Source organism: Pongo abelii, chromosome 8, assembly GCF_028885655.2.
Source record: "Pongo abelii isolate AG06213 chromosome 8, NHGRI_mPonAbe1-v2.0_pri, whole genome shotgun sequence".
NCBI classification, from domain to species: Eukaryota; Metazoa; Chordata; class Mammalia; order Primates; family Hominidae; genus Pongo; species Pongo abelii.
Genome location: NC_071993.2, coordinates 47,572,443 through 47,586,093, shown reverse-complemented (window position 1 = coordinate 47,586,093; position 13,651 = coordinate 47,572,443). Strand labels below are relative to the sequence as shown.

General features: G+C 43.4%; 1 protein-coding gene across 1 annotated transcript in view; it reads right to left on the bottom strand.

Moving 5' to 3' along the window:
* Window positions 1-2,857: 2,857 nt before the first annotated feature.
* Window positions 2,858-13,651, bottom strand: part of LOC129047412 (uncharacterized) — a 28,894-nt gene continuing 18,100 nt past the window's right edge. Inside the window, exon 4 of the mRNA XM_054523476.2 lies at window positions 2,858-2,934. Within this exon, the coding sequence (XP_054379451.2) occupies window positions 2,858-2,934 (77 nt within the window). The remainder of the gene's footprint in view (window positions 2,935-13,651) is intronic.

Genomic DNA, 13,651 nt, shown 5'->3' with positions numbered 1-13,651 from the left:
TCTATGACTATTAAAGGCCAATATTTTTGTAATTATAGCAGGAGAAGGCAATCCTGGCTGTAATGTTCCCGTAGGTTGTATAACTGAATTGATGGCTCTTAAGTCAGTTAACGTTATCCGTTTACCTGATTTTTTCTTAATTATGAAAACTGGTGAATTCCAATGGGAAAATGTTGGAGCTATGTGCCCATTTTCTAATTGTTCAGTAACTAATTTCTCTAAAGCCTCCAGTTACTCTTTACTTAGCAGCCATTGTTCTATCCAAATTGGCTTATCTGTTAACCATTTCAAAGTTATAGGTTCTGGAGGCTTAACAATGGCCACCAGCAAAAATGATATCCTAATCTTTGGTGGAAAGTTTTCAAACTTTGCAAATTTTTTTCTAGTCCCATACCAGGGACATACCCCATTTCATGCATCATATGTTGACTTTGAAGGCTATATAACTGTTCTGGAAGTAAAACTTGTGCTCCCCATTGTTGTAATAAATCTCTTCCCCATAAATTTATAGGTACAGAAGTTATAATTTGTTGAATAGTCCCAGATTGTCCATCGGGCCCTTCACAATGCGAAATATAACTACTCTGATATACTTCTGGGGCTTTACCATTTCCAACTATGTTAAATTTAGTGGGTTGAATTGGCCAAACAGATGGCCACTGCTGTAGAGAAATGATTGAAGTGTCTGCTCCTGTACCTGCCAAACCTTTAAATTTCTTTCCCTGAATAGTTATGTCACAGGTAGGATGTTTATCAGTAATTTGATTTACCCAATAAGCTGCTTTGCCTTGTTTATTTGTGCTTGCAAATCTTCCTGTTCATTTAATTTCACTTTTTCCCATTACCACATACAGCACAATCAGGAGCTCTACTATGTGCTCTCCTGGCTCTGCTTTCCACAGAACAGAAGTAGATATAACAATTTGTATTACCCCATTGTAATATGAATCAATGACTCCTGTATGTACTTGCACTCCTTTTAAATTTAAACTAGAACTACCTAGAAGTAATCCTACTATCCCTGCTGGCAAGGGTCCACAGACTCCTGTTGGCACTTTTTGTGGGCGTTCCCCAGGCAGAAGGCTCACAGCTTTTGTGCAGCATAAATCTACTGTGGCACTACTGGCTGTGGTGGGGGACAGGCATTGTACGGGGTGAGGGAGTGGCCTGAGCTGGAAATTCCCCGGTTTGGAATGGGGCCTGGGACAGGCACCTTATGGCATTTCCCAAAATCAGGTTCCCATCTGTCTCAAACTTAGACTGACACTGATTAGCCCAGTGTTTTCCTTTTTTGCATTTTTGACATATTTCAGGCTCAGCAGTTTTCTATTTTCCCCCAACTGGCAGTCTGATTCACTGATTTTTTTCTACATTCTTTCTTAGTATGACCATGCTTCCCACAAAAAGCTCCAGGAAATGGAGTATTTCCTTTACCTATTCTTATTCCTGCCATTGCCTGGGCCAGCAGAGTGGCTTTATGCAGATTATCTCCGATACCATCACAAGCTTTAATATAGTCAACCAAATGTGCTTTTCCTCTAATAGGTCACAGAGTGGCTTGGCACTCAGGATTGGCATTGTCAAAAGCTAATAACCACAACACTATATCCTTAGCAGGTGAATCTGCAATTACCTTTTTAAGAGACTTCTGTAACCTGGCTATAAAATCTGCATAAGGTTCTTTAGGCCCCTGCTTGACAGCACTAAAAGAAGGGTATTGTTCTCCTCCTGAAGTGATTTTTTTCCCAACCCCTACTGCACACTCCTCTAAGCTGCTCTATGGCATCATCCTGCATGATCACCTGTGCATCTATCTAAACCAGCCCAGCCGCAAACCCCCAAAAGTTGGTCTGCAGTTATATTAATTTGAGGTTGGGCCTTGGTGTTGCGAGCAGCCTGAATGGAAGCTTCGTCTGCCCACCAAGTTTTAAATTGTAAGAACTGAGCCAGAGTCAGACTAGCTCGAGTAAAAACATTCCACTCAGTACGAATCATCTGACTAGAGACAGCAACATTCCTTAACAGTCCCATTACAAAAGGAGAACCTGGTCCATATTGATTAATAGCATGTTTAAATTCTTTAAGTATTTTAAAAGGAAAAGCCTCAAACATAGCTATAATATTCCCCTGTTGATCAGGTGGGTGTATTCTAACAGGGAACTGCCAAGCATCCATATCACCCTCTCATCTAGCTTGCTGGATCCATACCTGAATAGAACTGAGAGTGGTCGCTTGAGGTGCTGCTCAAACAGTCACTGAGGCAACTAATTTTCACCCAGTGTCCTCCAGAAAAGAAAGATTTGGAGGGTCAGGCTACTCTTTTTCTTCAAAATGAGGGGGTACAGAGGGGGAGGGGCAAACCTCTCCCTCCTTTGCTGCTTTAGCTGGCAAGCAAAACTGCTCTGTCACCTCTTCTGTTACTTCATTATACTCTCCTTCTTCCTCTGATTCCTCCTCATCATCATCTGTGTGGAAAGTCTCCAAGGTGGGATGAACCAGAGCCCACACCTACCAGACAGCTATAGGAATATCCTCAGCACCATCCTTATATGCCTTTTTCAGTGTGCTGGCTACCTTTTCCCAGACCTCTATATTCATAGTTCCTTGGTCCAGAAACCAGGGGCAATATTTCTCTACCACACTACAAAGCTGCATAAGTCGGCTAGTACTAACCTTCATTCCCCCTTTTCTAAGGAGCTGCCAAAGCAGACTCAAATAAGACTCATGCCTGCTCGACCCTTGTCCCATTGTTACCCTGATGCTTCCAAGCTCCCCCTCTTACTTACCATGGGATTGCTTAAGAGTACTCTGGTGTCCTCCAGTGTAGTTCCACGTTCTCCGTCGCTCCAGCAACCCCTCAAACCGGGTTTGAGCCCCATGTTGGGCGCCACTTGCCAAGACCAGCTGGGTCATGTAGACCCCAACCCAGCAGTGCTAGAGGAATGAAGACAAACACACAGAAATAAAGTGCAAAGTGGGAATGCGGGGGATAACAGCCTTCAGAGTTGAGAGCCACGAACAGAGTTTGACCCACATATTTATTGACAGCAAGCCAGTGATAAGCATTGTTTCTATAGGTTATAAATTAGCTAAAAGCATTCCTTAGGGGAAACAAACATTCTTAGTGAGGAGCAGAGAAACAGTCTCTGGATGATTATCTGCAGCAAAAACATGTTGTTATGGCACAGGCCACTCATGCTGTTGTTTGTGTATGACTATTAAAGGACAATTTTTTGGAATCATAGCAGGAGAAGGCAACCTGGGCTGCAATGCCCCAGTAGGTTGTATAACTGAATTAATGGCTCTAAGATCTTTCAACATTCTCCATTTACGTGACTTTTTCTTAATAACAAGGACTGGAGAATTCCAGGGAGAAAATGTTGGAACTATGTGTCCTTTTTCTAATTGTTCAGTAACCATATCCTCTAAAGCCTCCAGTTTTTCTTTACTCAGAGGCCATTTTTCTAACCAAATTGGCTTATCTGTTAACCATTTTAAAGGTATAGGTTCTGAAGGCTTAACAATGGCCACCATCAAAAATGATATCCTAACTCTGATGAGAATTCAGTCCTTTCACTTGAAGTGGTTTCTTTAACCCTTGTAAATTTTTCCTTAATCCCATGCCAGGCACATACACCATCTCTTGCATCATATGCTGACTCTGAGAGCTATATAATTGTTCTGGAATTAACATTTGTGCTCCCCATTGCTGTAATAAATCTCTTCCCCATAAATTTACAGATACAGAAGTTACAATTGGTTGAATATTCCCAGATTGTACATCGAGTCCTTCACAATGCAAAATATAACTGCTTTGATATACTTTAGAGGCTTTACCAACTCCAACTGTGTTAAATTGAGTGGGTTAAATTGGCCATGTAGATGGCCAGTGCTGTAGAGAAATGATTGAAATGTCCACTCCTGTATCTAACAATCCTTTAAATTTTTTGCCCTGAGTAGTTATTTCACAGGCAGGATGTTTATCAGTAATTTGATTCACCCAATAAGCTGCTTTGGTTTATTTATTTGTGCTTTGAAATCCTCCTGTACATCTAGTTTCACTTTTCCCCATTTCCACATAAAGCACAAGCAGGAGCTGTGCTATATTCTCTCCTGGCTCTGCTTTCCAGAGAAAAGAAGTAGATATAACAATTTGTATTTCCCCATTGTAATCTGAATCAATGACTCCTGTATGTACTTGCATTCCTTTTAAATTTAAACTAGATCTACCTAGAAGTAATCCTACCATCCCTGTTGGCAAGGGTCCACAGACTCCTGTTGGCACTTTTTGTGGGGGTTCCCCAGGCAGAAGGCTCACAGCTTTTGTGCGGCATAAATCTACTGTGGCACTACTGGCTGTGGCAGGGGACAGGCATTGTACAGGGTTGAGGGAGTGGCCTGAGCCGGAAATTCCCTGGTTTGGAATGGGGCCCAGGACAGGCACCTCATGGCATTTCCCAAAATCAGGTTCCCATCTGTCTCAAACTTAGACTGACACTGATTAGCCCAGTGTTTTCCTTTTTTGCATTTTTGACATATTTCAGGCTCAGCAGTTTTCTATTTTCCCCCAACTGGCAGTCTGACTCACTGATTTTTTTCTACATTCTTTCTTAGTATGACCATGCTTCCCACAACAAGCTCCAGGAAATGGAGTATTTCCTTTACCCACTCTCATTCCTGCCATTGCCTGGGCCAGCAGAGTAGCTTTATGCAGATTACCTCCAATACCATCACAAGCTTTAATATAGTCAACCAAATGTGCTTTTCCTCTAATAGGTCACAGAGTGGCTTGGCACTCAGGATTGGCATTGTCAAAAGCTAATAACCACAACACTATATCCTTAGCAGGTGAATCTGCAATTACCTCTTTAAGAGACTTCTGTAACCTGGCTATAAAATCTGCATAACGTTCTTTGGGCCCCTGCTTGACAGCACTAAAAGAAGGGTATTTTTCTCCTGAAGTGATTTTTTTCCCAACCTCTAATGCACACTCCTCTAAGCTGCTCTATGGCATCATCCTGCATGACCACTTGTGCATCTATCTAAACGAGCCCAGCCGCAAACCCCCAAAAGTTGGTCTGCAGTTATATTGAGGTTGGGTCTTGCTGTTGTGAGCAGCCTGAATGGAAGCTTCATCTGCCCACCAAGTTTTAAACTGTAAGAACTGAGCCGGAGTCAGACTAGCTCGAGTAAGAGCATCCCACTCAGTAGTAATCATCTGACTAGAGACAGCAACATTCCTTAACAGTCCCATTACAAAAGGAGAACCTGGTCCACATTAATTAATAGCATGTTTAAATTCTTTAAGTATTTTAATAGGAAAAGCCTCAAATACAGCTATAATATTCCCCTGTTGATCAGGTGGGTGTATTCTAACAGAGAACTGCCAATCATCCATATCACCCTCTCATCTAGCTTGCTGGATCCATACCTGAATAGAACTGAGAGTGGTCGCTTGAGGTGCTGCTCGAACAGTCACTGAGGCAACTACCTTTCACCCAGTGTCCTCCAGAAAAGAAAGATTCGGAGGATCAGGCCACCCTTTTTCTACAAACTGATGAGGGGGTACAGAGGGGGAGGGACAAACCTCTCCCTCCTTTGCTGCTTTAGCTGGCAAGCAAAACTGCTCTGTCACCTCTTCTGTTACTTCATTATACTCTCCTTCTTCCTGATTCCTCCTCCTCATCATCTGTGTGGAAAGGTTCCAAGGTGGGATGAACCAGAGCCCACACTGACCAGAGAGTTATAGGAATATCCTCAGCACCATCCTTATATGCGTTTTTCAGTGCGCTGGCTACCTTTTCTCAGACCTCTATATTCATAGTTCCTTGGTCCAGAAACCAGGGGCAATATTTCTCTACCACACTACAAAGCTGAATAAGTTGGCTAGTACTAACCTTCATTCCCCCTTTTCTGAGGAGCTGCCAAAGCAGACTCAAATAAGACTCATGCCTGCTTGACCCTTGCCCCATTGTTACCCTGATGCTTCCAAGCTCCCTCTCTTACTTACCATGGGATTGCTTAAGAGTACTCTGGTATCCTCCAGTGTAGTTCCATGTTCTCCATTGCTCCAGCAACTCCTCAAACCGGGTTTGAGCCCCATGTTGGGTGCCACTTGCCGAGACCAGCTTGGTCGTGGAGACCCCAACCCAGCGGTGCTAGAGGAATGAAGACACACAGAAATAAAGTGCAAAGTGGGAATCAGGGGGATTAACAGCCTTCAGAGCTGAAAGCCACGAACAGAATGTGACCCACATATTTATTGACAGCAAGCCAGTGATAAGCATTGTTTCTATAGGTTATAGATTAGCTAAAAGAATTCCTTATGAAAAACAAAGCATTCTTAGTGAGGAGCAGAGAAACAGTCTCTGGCTGATTATCTGCAGCAAAAACATGTTGTTATGGCACAGGATGCTCATGATTTTGTTTGTGTTTTGAGCAGTTTTCTGCTCTGGGTGGGCCAGGTGTTCCTTTCCCTGCTCCAGTAAACCAACATCTTCTAGCAGTGTGCTTCACAGTCATCACGAGCATGTCACATTACTGCAGAAATCCTGTTTATGGCCAGTTTCTTTAAGGCCTGTTTATGACAAGCTTAGGGCCCGTTCCCAGCAGATTTGGGTGTCCAAAGTGGGTCCTGGAACCAATCCTCTGGATACCAAGGGACAACTGTGTTTGCACCATGGTTTGAGTTTGGAGAGATTAATGACAACAGTGGCTAAGCTTGGGAAGGATTTCTATGGTGGGACTGCATTGGACCACCTCTGAATGTGTGTATTATGACTCAATGGAGTCTGTTGTGTTAGCCCATAAGGAGGGTAATTATTGGTTGACACTTGCTTATCCTCTACAGTTCAGTCAATTGAATGTGCAGTGTAGTAAATTAAACAAATCTAAATTATTATTTGATTGGGGTTAGCGGGATGCAAATAATAAGATTTACTCAGAGTATCCTAAAAATTCCCCCAGTTTTATTTAGTTTTGTGGAATTATGTCCTCTTTCCAATTTTGCCACATTTCCTTGCATGTTAAAGCATTCTTCCCTGAACCCACAATGAGTCTTTTATAACTCATCTCTGATGCAAGAAAAAAAGATATTTCAATGAAAAACAGAGCTTGATTTTGTACATAAGCTAAAAACAAACAAAACAAACCCAGAGGCATACCTGCTCTGCTCATTCCCTTGTGCCCAAGAGAAAAAAAGAAACACACCATCATGCAAACTGATGCCTTAGGAAATCTTTTATTCATTATTTGTAAATTTATCACCAGCACACTGAGGGTAGTAGCCATTTCTCTCAGCTGCTTGTAGATAATTCACATCTTTGTCAAAAGACTCTCCTTCAAAAAATGTGGAAAATTGATTTCAATGAGTTAAGGAAATACAAGTCATGAGGAATGGAGAAAAAAAAACACATAGATAATCTGTCTTGTCACATTTTATGTCTAGATATTGAGTGTATCAAGGAGATGCATGCCTGGTGATGAATAAAGACAAACAGCTGATCTTGGAGGCATGGAATTGGGACTTGGAACTGCACTCCCCAGCTCAGATTTTCTGTTATTGACCTTCTGGAGAGACAGGCATATTGGCGTCCTTGGTTTACCTACACTAAACTTCTTGCATACAGATAAGCAAACTGAGAGCTAGCAAAATGAACTGGCCCAAATTTACAGAATTAAGTGACTTTGTCACATGAGTCAGTGAAGAGCCTCAAAGATCAGTGAAGTCTATAAGATTGTAGAAGAGTCATCAACTAAGTTATGCAAGGTGTCCAATTCCCTCCCAGATTTCACATGGAAAATTTCAGTGGGAACAGAGGCAAATGAAGGGAGTTGGGTACACACATGAGGGCTGGTGTGGCCATTGAGATGCCTGAGCATTTACCAGAGGAGTTTTTATTTTTAGAAGGAAATATCTGCAGCATCTTACCTAACACTTTGCCCGGGATCTCAGAGGCTCTGAGAACACTAAGCTCTGCCTGTGTTCCTACGTTATGAAAAACCAAGAGGGATGTAGCCTTTGTGCTTGTGTTTTACTGTGTGGGAGTCTCATGGCCCCATCCAGACAACCTCCACACCCCGCCTTTGATCCCAGAGGCTGATGGAGAATGTCTTAGCCAGCTGCAGCTCTAGGTATGGTTCTAACACATGGAGGCTCCTCTGAGAAATCTACAGGGCTTCATTAGGGCCATTAATAGGGTTGCTTGTCTTGCCACATTTTTGGGACTTTCAAATTCTTTTAATGGTTAGCTTTAATATTCTTTTTTTTTTTTTTATGGAGTCTTGCTCTGTCACCCAGGCTGGAGTGCAATGGCACAATCCTGGCTCACTGCAGCCTCTGCCTCCTGGGTTCAAGCAATTCTCTTGCCTCAGCCTCCGCAGTAGCTTGGATTACAGGCACTCACCAACACAACTGGCTAATTTTTGTACTTTTAGTAGAGATGGGATTCCACCATATTGACCAGGCTGATCTCGATCTCCTGACCTCAAGTGATCCACCCTCCTTGGCCTCCCAAAGTGCTGGGATTACAGGTGTGAGCCACCACACCAAGCCATATTTGCTTCAATATTCTAACACAAAATGATACTTTAACTTATCATCCAATGTTCCCACTACTCAATAGGATGCAACTGCTGTGCTTTTTTTGAAATAACTATTTTTGAAAATAATTATTTCAAAATGTAGTCCTCCCACAAAGTCCTATTTCTATTGGGATTTTAAAGGATTACACAAAATAGCCATCACATTTCACTTAATGTGCCCTATGTAATGCAGCACCCAGCCTGCTACAGCCACTTGGGCGGCTCTTGCCCACTCTCTCCTCCAGGATCTCTCACATGCATCAAGGCTGTGATCAAATGGAACATTCTCACTCCACCCCCTCCTAACCCCCAATTCAGATTGTAGCCCACCCCTCAGCAGTCCCTATCCCCTTTCCTTCATTTTGTTCCATAAATTTTGACACCTTCCAACATTGTATGGTTGTGCTTTTTTTTTTTTTTTTTTTTTTTGGACAAAGTCTCACTCTGTCACCCAGGCTGGAGTGCAGTGTCGTGATCTCAGCTCACTGCAAGCTCTGCCTCCAAGGTTCACACCATTCTCCTGCCTCGGCCTCCTGAGTAGCTGGGACTACATGTGCCCGCCACCACGACCAGCTAATTTTTTGGTATTTTTCAGTAGAGATGGGGTTTCACCATGTTAGCCAGGATGGTCTTGATCTCCTGACCTCATGATTCACCCACCTCAGCCTCCCAAAGTGCTAGGATTACAGGTGTGAGCCACAACACATGGCCGGTTGTGCTTTGTTCTTTAGTGAACTATTTGCTCTTCTGCACAAAATTGCAAGTTCCACGGGGACATAATTTTTTTACGGCTTTATTATTTGTGGTATGTCCAGTGCCTAGAAAAGTACCTGGCAAGTGTTGTGAAGTATTTCCTGAATAGAGGCTGAATGTTGTGGTAAGTTTCACTGTGATTCCTCATCTTGTGCCTGCACTTGCAAGTTTCTTCTTGTCTGCCTGGGGAGGTGCACTCAGCACCCTCAGCCTCCCACCACCAATGGTCCCTGTCTGCATCAGTGTAATTGCCATGGAGTGTCAACAGCACAATCCCTTCCCCCACTCTCATTCAGAAGCTCCTCATCTGCTCTGGGATGGGACAAACTCACTCTTGTGTCATCACTCTTCCAAGTTTATTAAAATTCAAAATGTGAGTGTCTACTCTTTTCTTTCTCTTTGTCCTTTTGTTAAAACTTCCTCTTTGAAAGAGGAGATGCCAAGGTTTAGACTAAATGGGAGAGAAATAGTGGGAAACTGGAGAACAAGGGAGGAAAACCACATTGGTTAATCTATCAAATCATTGCATTTCTATAAGATTAATCATAAAATAAAATGTCTTTGAAGAAGTTATGCATTACAAGGGGTCTGTAACTAATGAGCAGGTCCTGAAGGACATGGTAAAGCCCATATCAAAGCCGAGTTAATTACCATTATATCCTGATGAATCCATGGGGACAAGCAGTTCAGCTAAACTTTCATGAAACAAGGACAGCATTTGTGGGGTCTGTGTCTGACCTTGTCATAGGTGGGACATCCTTTGAGGGGGATCCGTGAGTCTTACCTAAGTCAATGGGGAGGGGGAATTCTTTGCAGTAAGGCAGGAACACAAGGTGGGGATTTCTTTAACCATCACCGTTTCCCAGTGCCTCAGGGCTCGAGTAGAATTCAACAGTGTCACTATCAGTACCTGAGCATATATCATGAAAGAAATAGCTTAAGACTCCAAATACATATTTACTGTGGAACTGCCAAACAACCATGTTCATAGATTTTGAAAATATCATGGCATGCTGCATCTTGCCATCTGGGACATGTTCCAGACTCAAATGAATCCCATGGACATAAGATTAGCCACAGACAGAATTGTGAAGAACAACAGAACTCCTTAAACTACATGGGTAATTTAGAACCTAAGTGAAAAAAAAGAAAACTGGAAGGCATGGGGCCACTCTGTGGAGTTATGAGGTGCATGATTCAGGCCATTCCTTTCAACCACAACCACAAATGCAAAAGATGGTGGAACTGAGTAACTTGCAGCCTTATGAGCACCAGAATCAAGAAGATTGATAAATACCTGTTTCTCTATGGAATCAATGATCCTTTTTTTTTTTCTTTTCCTTTTCTTTCTCTCTCTCTCTCTCCCTCTTTTTAATTTTGAGATAGAGTTTAGCTCTTGTCACCCAGGCTGGAGTGCAGTGGTGCAATCTCTGCTCTCTGCAACCTCCGCCTCCTGGGTTCAAGTGATTCTCCTGCCTCAGCCTCCTGAGTAGCTGGGATTACAGGGGCCTGCCACTACACCTGGCTAATTTTTTGTATTTTTAATAGAGACAGGGCTTCACCATGTTGGCCAGGCTGGTCTCGAACGCCTGACCGCGGGTGATCCACCCACCCTGGTCTCCCAAAATGCTGGGAATACAGGTGTGAGCCACCATGCCCGGCTCTCTATGTAATTTTCTAATCTTCAATTTTGTAATATTTAATTTTCTTCTATAGAAGACTGAAGATTTTCTATAGAAATTAAAGATTTTCTGTACAAAACTTTTTTTTCTTTTTAGATGGCATCTCACTCTGTTGCCCAGGCTGGAGTGTAGTGGCACAATCTCAACTCACTGCCACCTCTGCTCTTGGGTTCAAGCGATTCTCCCACCTCAGCCTCCTGAGTAGCTGGGATTATAGGTGTGCACCATGATGCTCAGCTAATTTTTGTATTTTTAGTAGAGATGGGTTTCACCATGTTGCCCAGGATGGTGTTGAGCTCCTCAGCTCAAGTGATCTGTCCCTCTTGACCTCCCAAAGTGTTGGGATTACAAGTGTGAGCCACCATGTCCCGCCTTATGTTGTTAGTTTTTAATCTAAAAGAATGCCTCTGTCTTCGTAGAGTTTTGCTCAGTGTTAATGACAAAATCCTTGCCAAAGTCCCACCAAGCGCCCCATGCACAGTGGCAATGCCCTGAGCTCCCGCATGTTGCAGGCTGCCTCACTGGATGCTGAGATTTGGTTATTGCAGAAATGCTGAGACTGCTTATTAAGGAAGGAGGAGATTATAAGTAAATAATCTTCCTGAGGATTTTTTTTTTTTTTTGAGATGGAGTTTCACTTTTGTTGCCCAGGCTGGAGTGCGGTAACGCGATCTCGGCTCACTGCAACCTCTGCCTCCCGGATTCAAGCGATTCTCGTGCCTCAGCCTCCTGAGTAGCTGGGATTACAGGCATGTGCCACCACGCCCAACTAATTGTATTTTTAGTAGAGACGGGGTTTCTCCACGTTGATCAGGCTGGTCTTGAACTCCCAACCTCAGGTGATCCGCCCACCTTGGCCTCCCAAAGTGCTGGGATTACAGGCATGAGTCATCATGCCCAGACCTTTTTTTTTTTTTTAAAGATAGAGTTTCGCTCTTGTTGCCCAGGCTTGTGTGCAATGGTGCGATCTCAGCTCACTGCAACCTCTGCCTCCCAGGTTCAAGCAAGTCTCCTGCCTCTGCCTCCCAAGCAGCTGGGATTCCAGGCATGTGCCACCATGGCTGTTTAATTTTTGTATTTTTAGTAGAGATGGGGTTTCTCCATGTTGGTCAAGCTGGTCTCGAACTCCTGACCTCAGGTGATCTGCCTGCCTCAGCCTCCCAAAGTGCTGGGAATCCAGGCATGAGCCACTGTGCCCGGGCTTCATAAGGATTTTTAAAGCTATTCACAAACTTCAATCACAAATCTACCCACGGAAGTTGTTTTCTCTGGGAAACTACATTCCCATTTGTGCGTAACACAGTGTGGACATGGTGGCTGCAGCTCTCCTAGGGCCTACTGTGGAAGCTTCTTCCTCAACAGAGCCTCAGGATTTATCAAAGTAAAAAAATAATAAAAAAATTCATATGCTAGCTGACTGCTGCCACTGCTGGAGGAATGTGTTTTTTCTCAACCACTAATAAAACACAGAAACAGTTTCATTAAAGCTGGGTTGTTGCTTTTCTTTCGAGTGAGACTATCATTATTCTAAGACTTCCATAGTTGTTGATCTGATCAAGTAAATATAGTGAAACTTTTTTTGTTTCAGGTTATGAAGCAAAGCATTTTATTAGATGCACCACAAAGGGCATATTAATAGTAAATGGCAACACAATTTTAGATTATTAGCACTAAACTATATTTTAAAGATAATGTATAATACTTCTACACAAGGCCTGGCATGGTGGCTCAAGCCCGGAATTCTAGCACTTTGGGAGGCCGAGGTGGAAGGATTGCTTGAGCCCAGGAAGTGGAGACTGTAATGAGCTGAGTTTGCACCACTGCACTCTAGCCTGGGCCACAAAGTGAGACCTTGTCTCAAACAAACAACAAAAACCAAAAACAAAAACTTGCCATGGTCCACGGGGAAAGTGGCCATGGCCATGTCAACAGGACACTTCAAACCCGTGGTGTTTGCAGGTTTGAGGCAGCCACAACATCAGATGTGTTTTCTGGGCTCTGCTGCAGGAACGGAGGAGATGTGCTGGGCCCCTCACCCCACTCTGAGGTTTGGCCATGGGCTGGATGTGCTTTTGCTTAGGGAAGATGCCACAGGCTCCTTTCTCCTTCCCAGAGACAGAAACAGGACCTCAAAGCCTCCCGTACCTGGCTGAGGAAGCCAGGCAGACATGTTCCCTGTCCAGAAGGAAGGCCCCAGAGCTCCTCAGGATCTGGAAGCTGAGGAGGAATGCGGGGCGGTGTCCCCGGTCACCCCCACTGATCTTGGGGTCATCTGATTTGCAGAGCTGATACCCTGGCTTGTGGGGGGAGAAAAGTTATGTGTATTTTGAGATTTGTGTTCATTAACACGTATTATTATCAAGGCCAAGGAAGTCTACTGAGAAGGAAGGAGGAGGACACTGAATACCAGCCCAGGCTGCAGTGAGGCCTCCAGCAGCCTGCTGTATGACTTAATAAATGCTGAGTCAATGCAGAGTTGTGCTTGAAATCATCTCCCAAATCATTCCATTTAAATGGATCTTCCTGAGTCTGAGCTTTCTGCTTTTGGGAGGATTGTTAATAATTTGTCCACATATATTCATAATGAATTTCTCTACACATGAATTCCAGAGTAATTATTCAAAGTCTAGAGT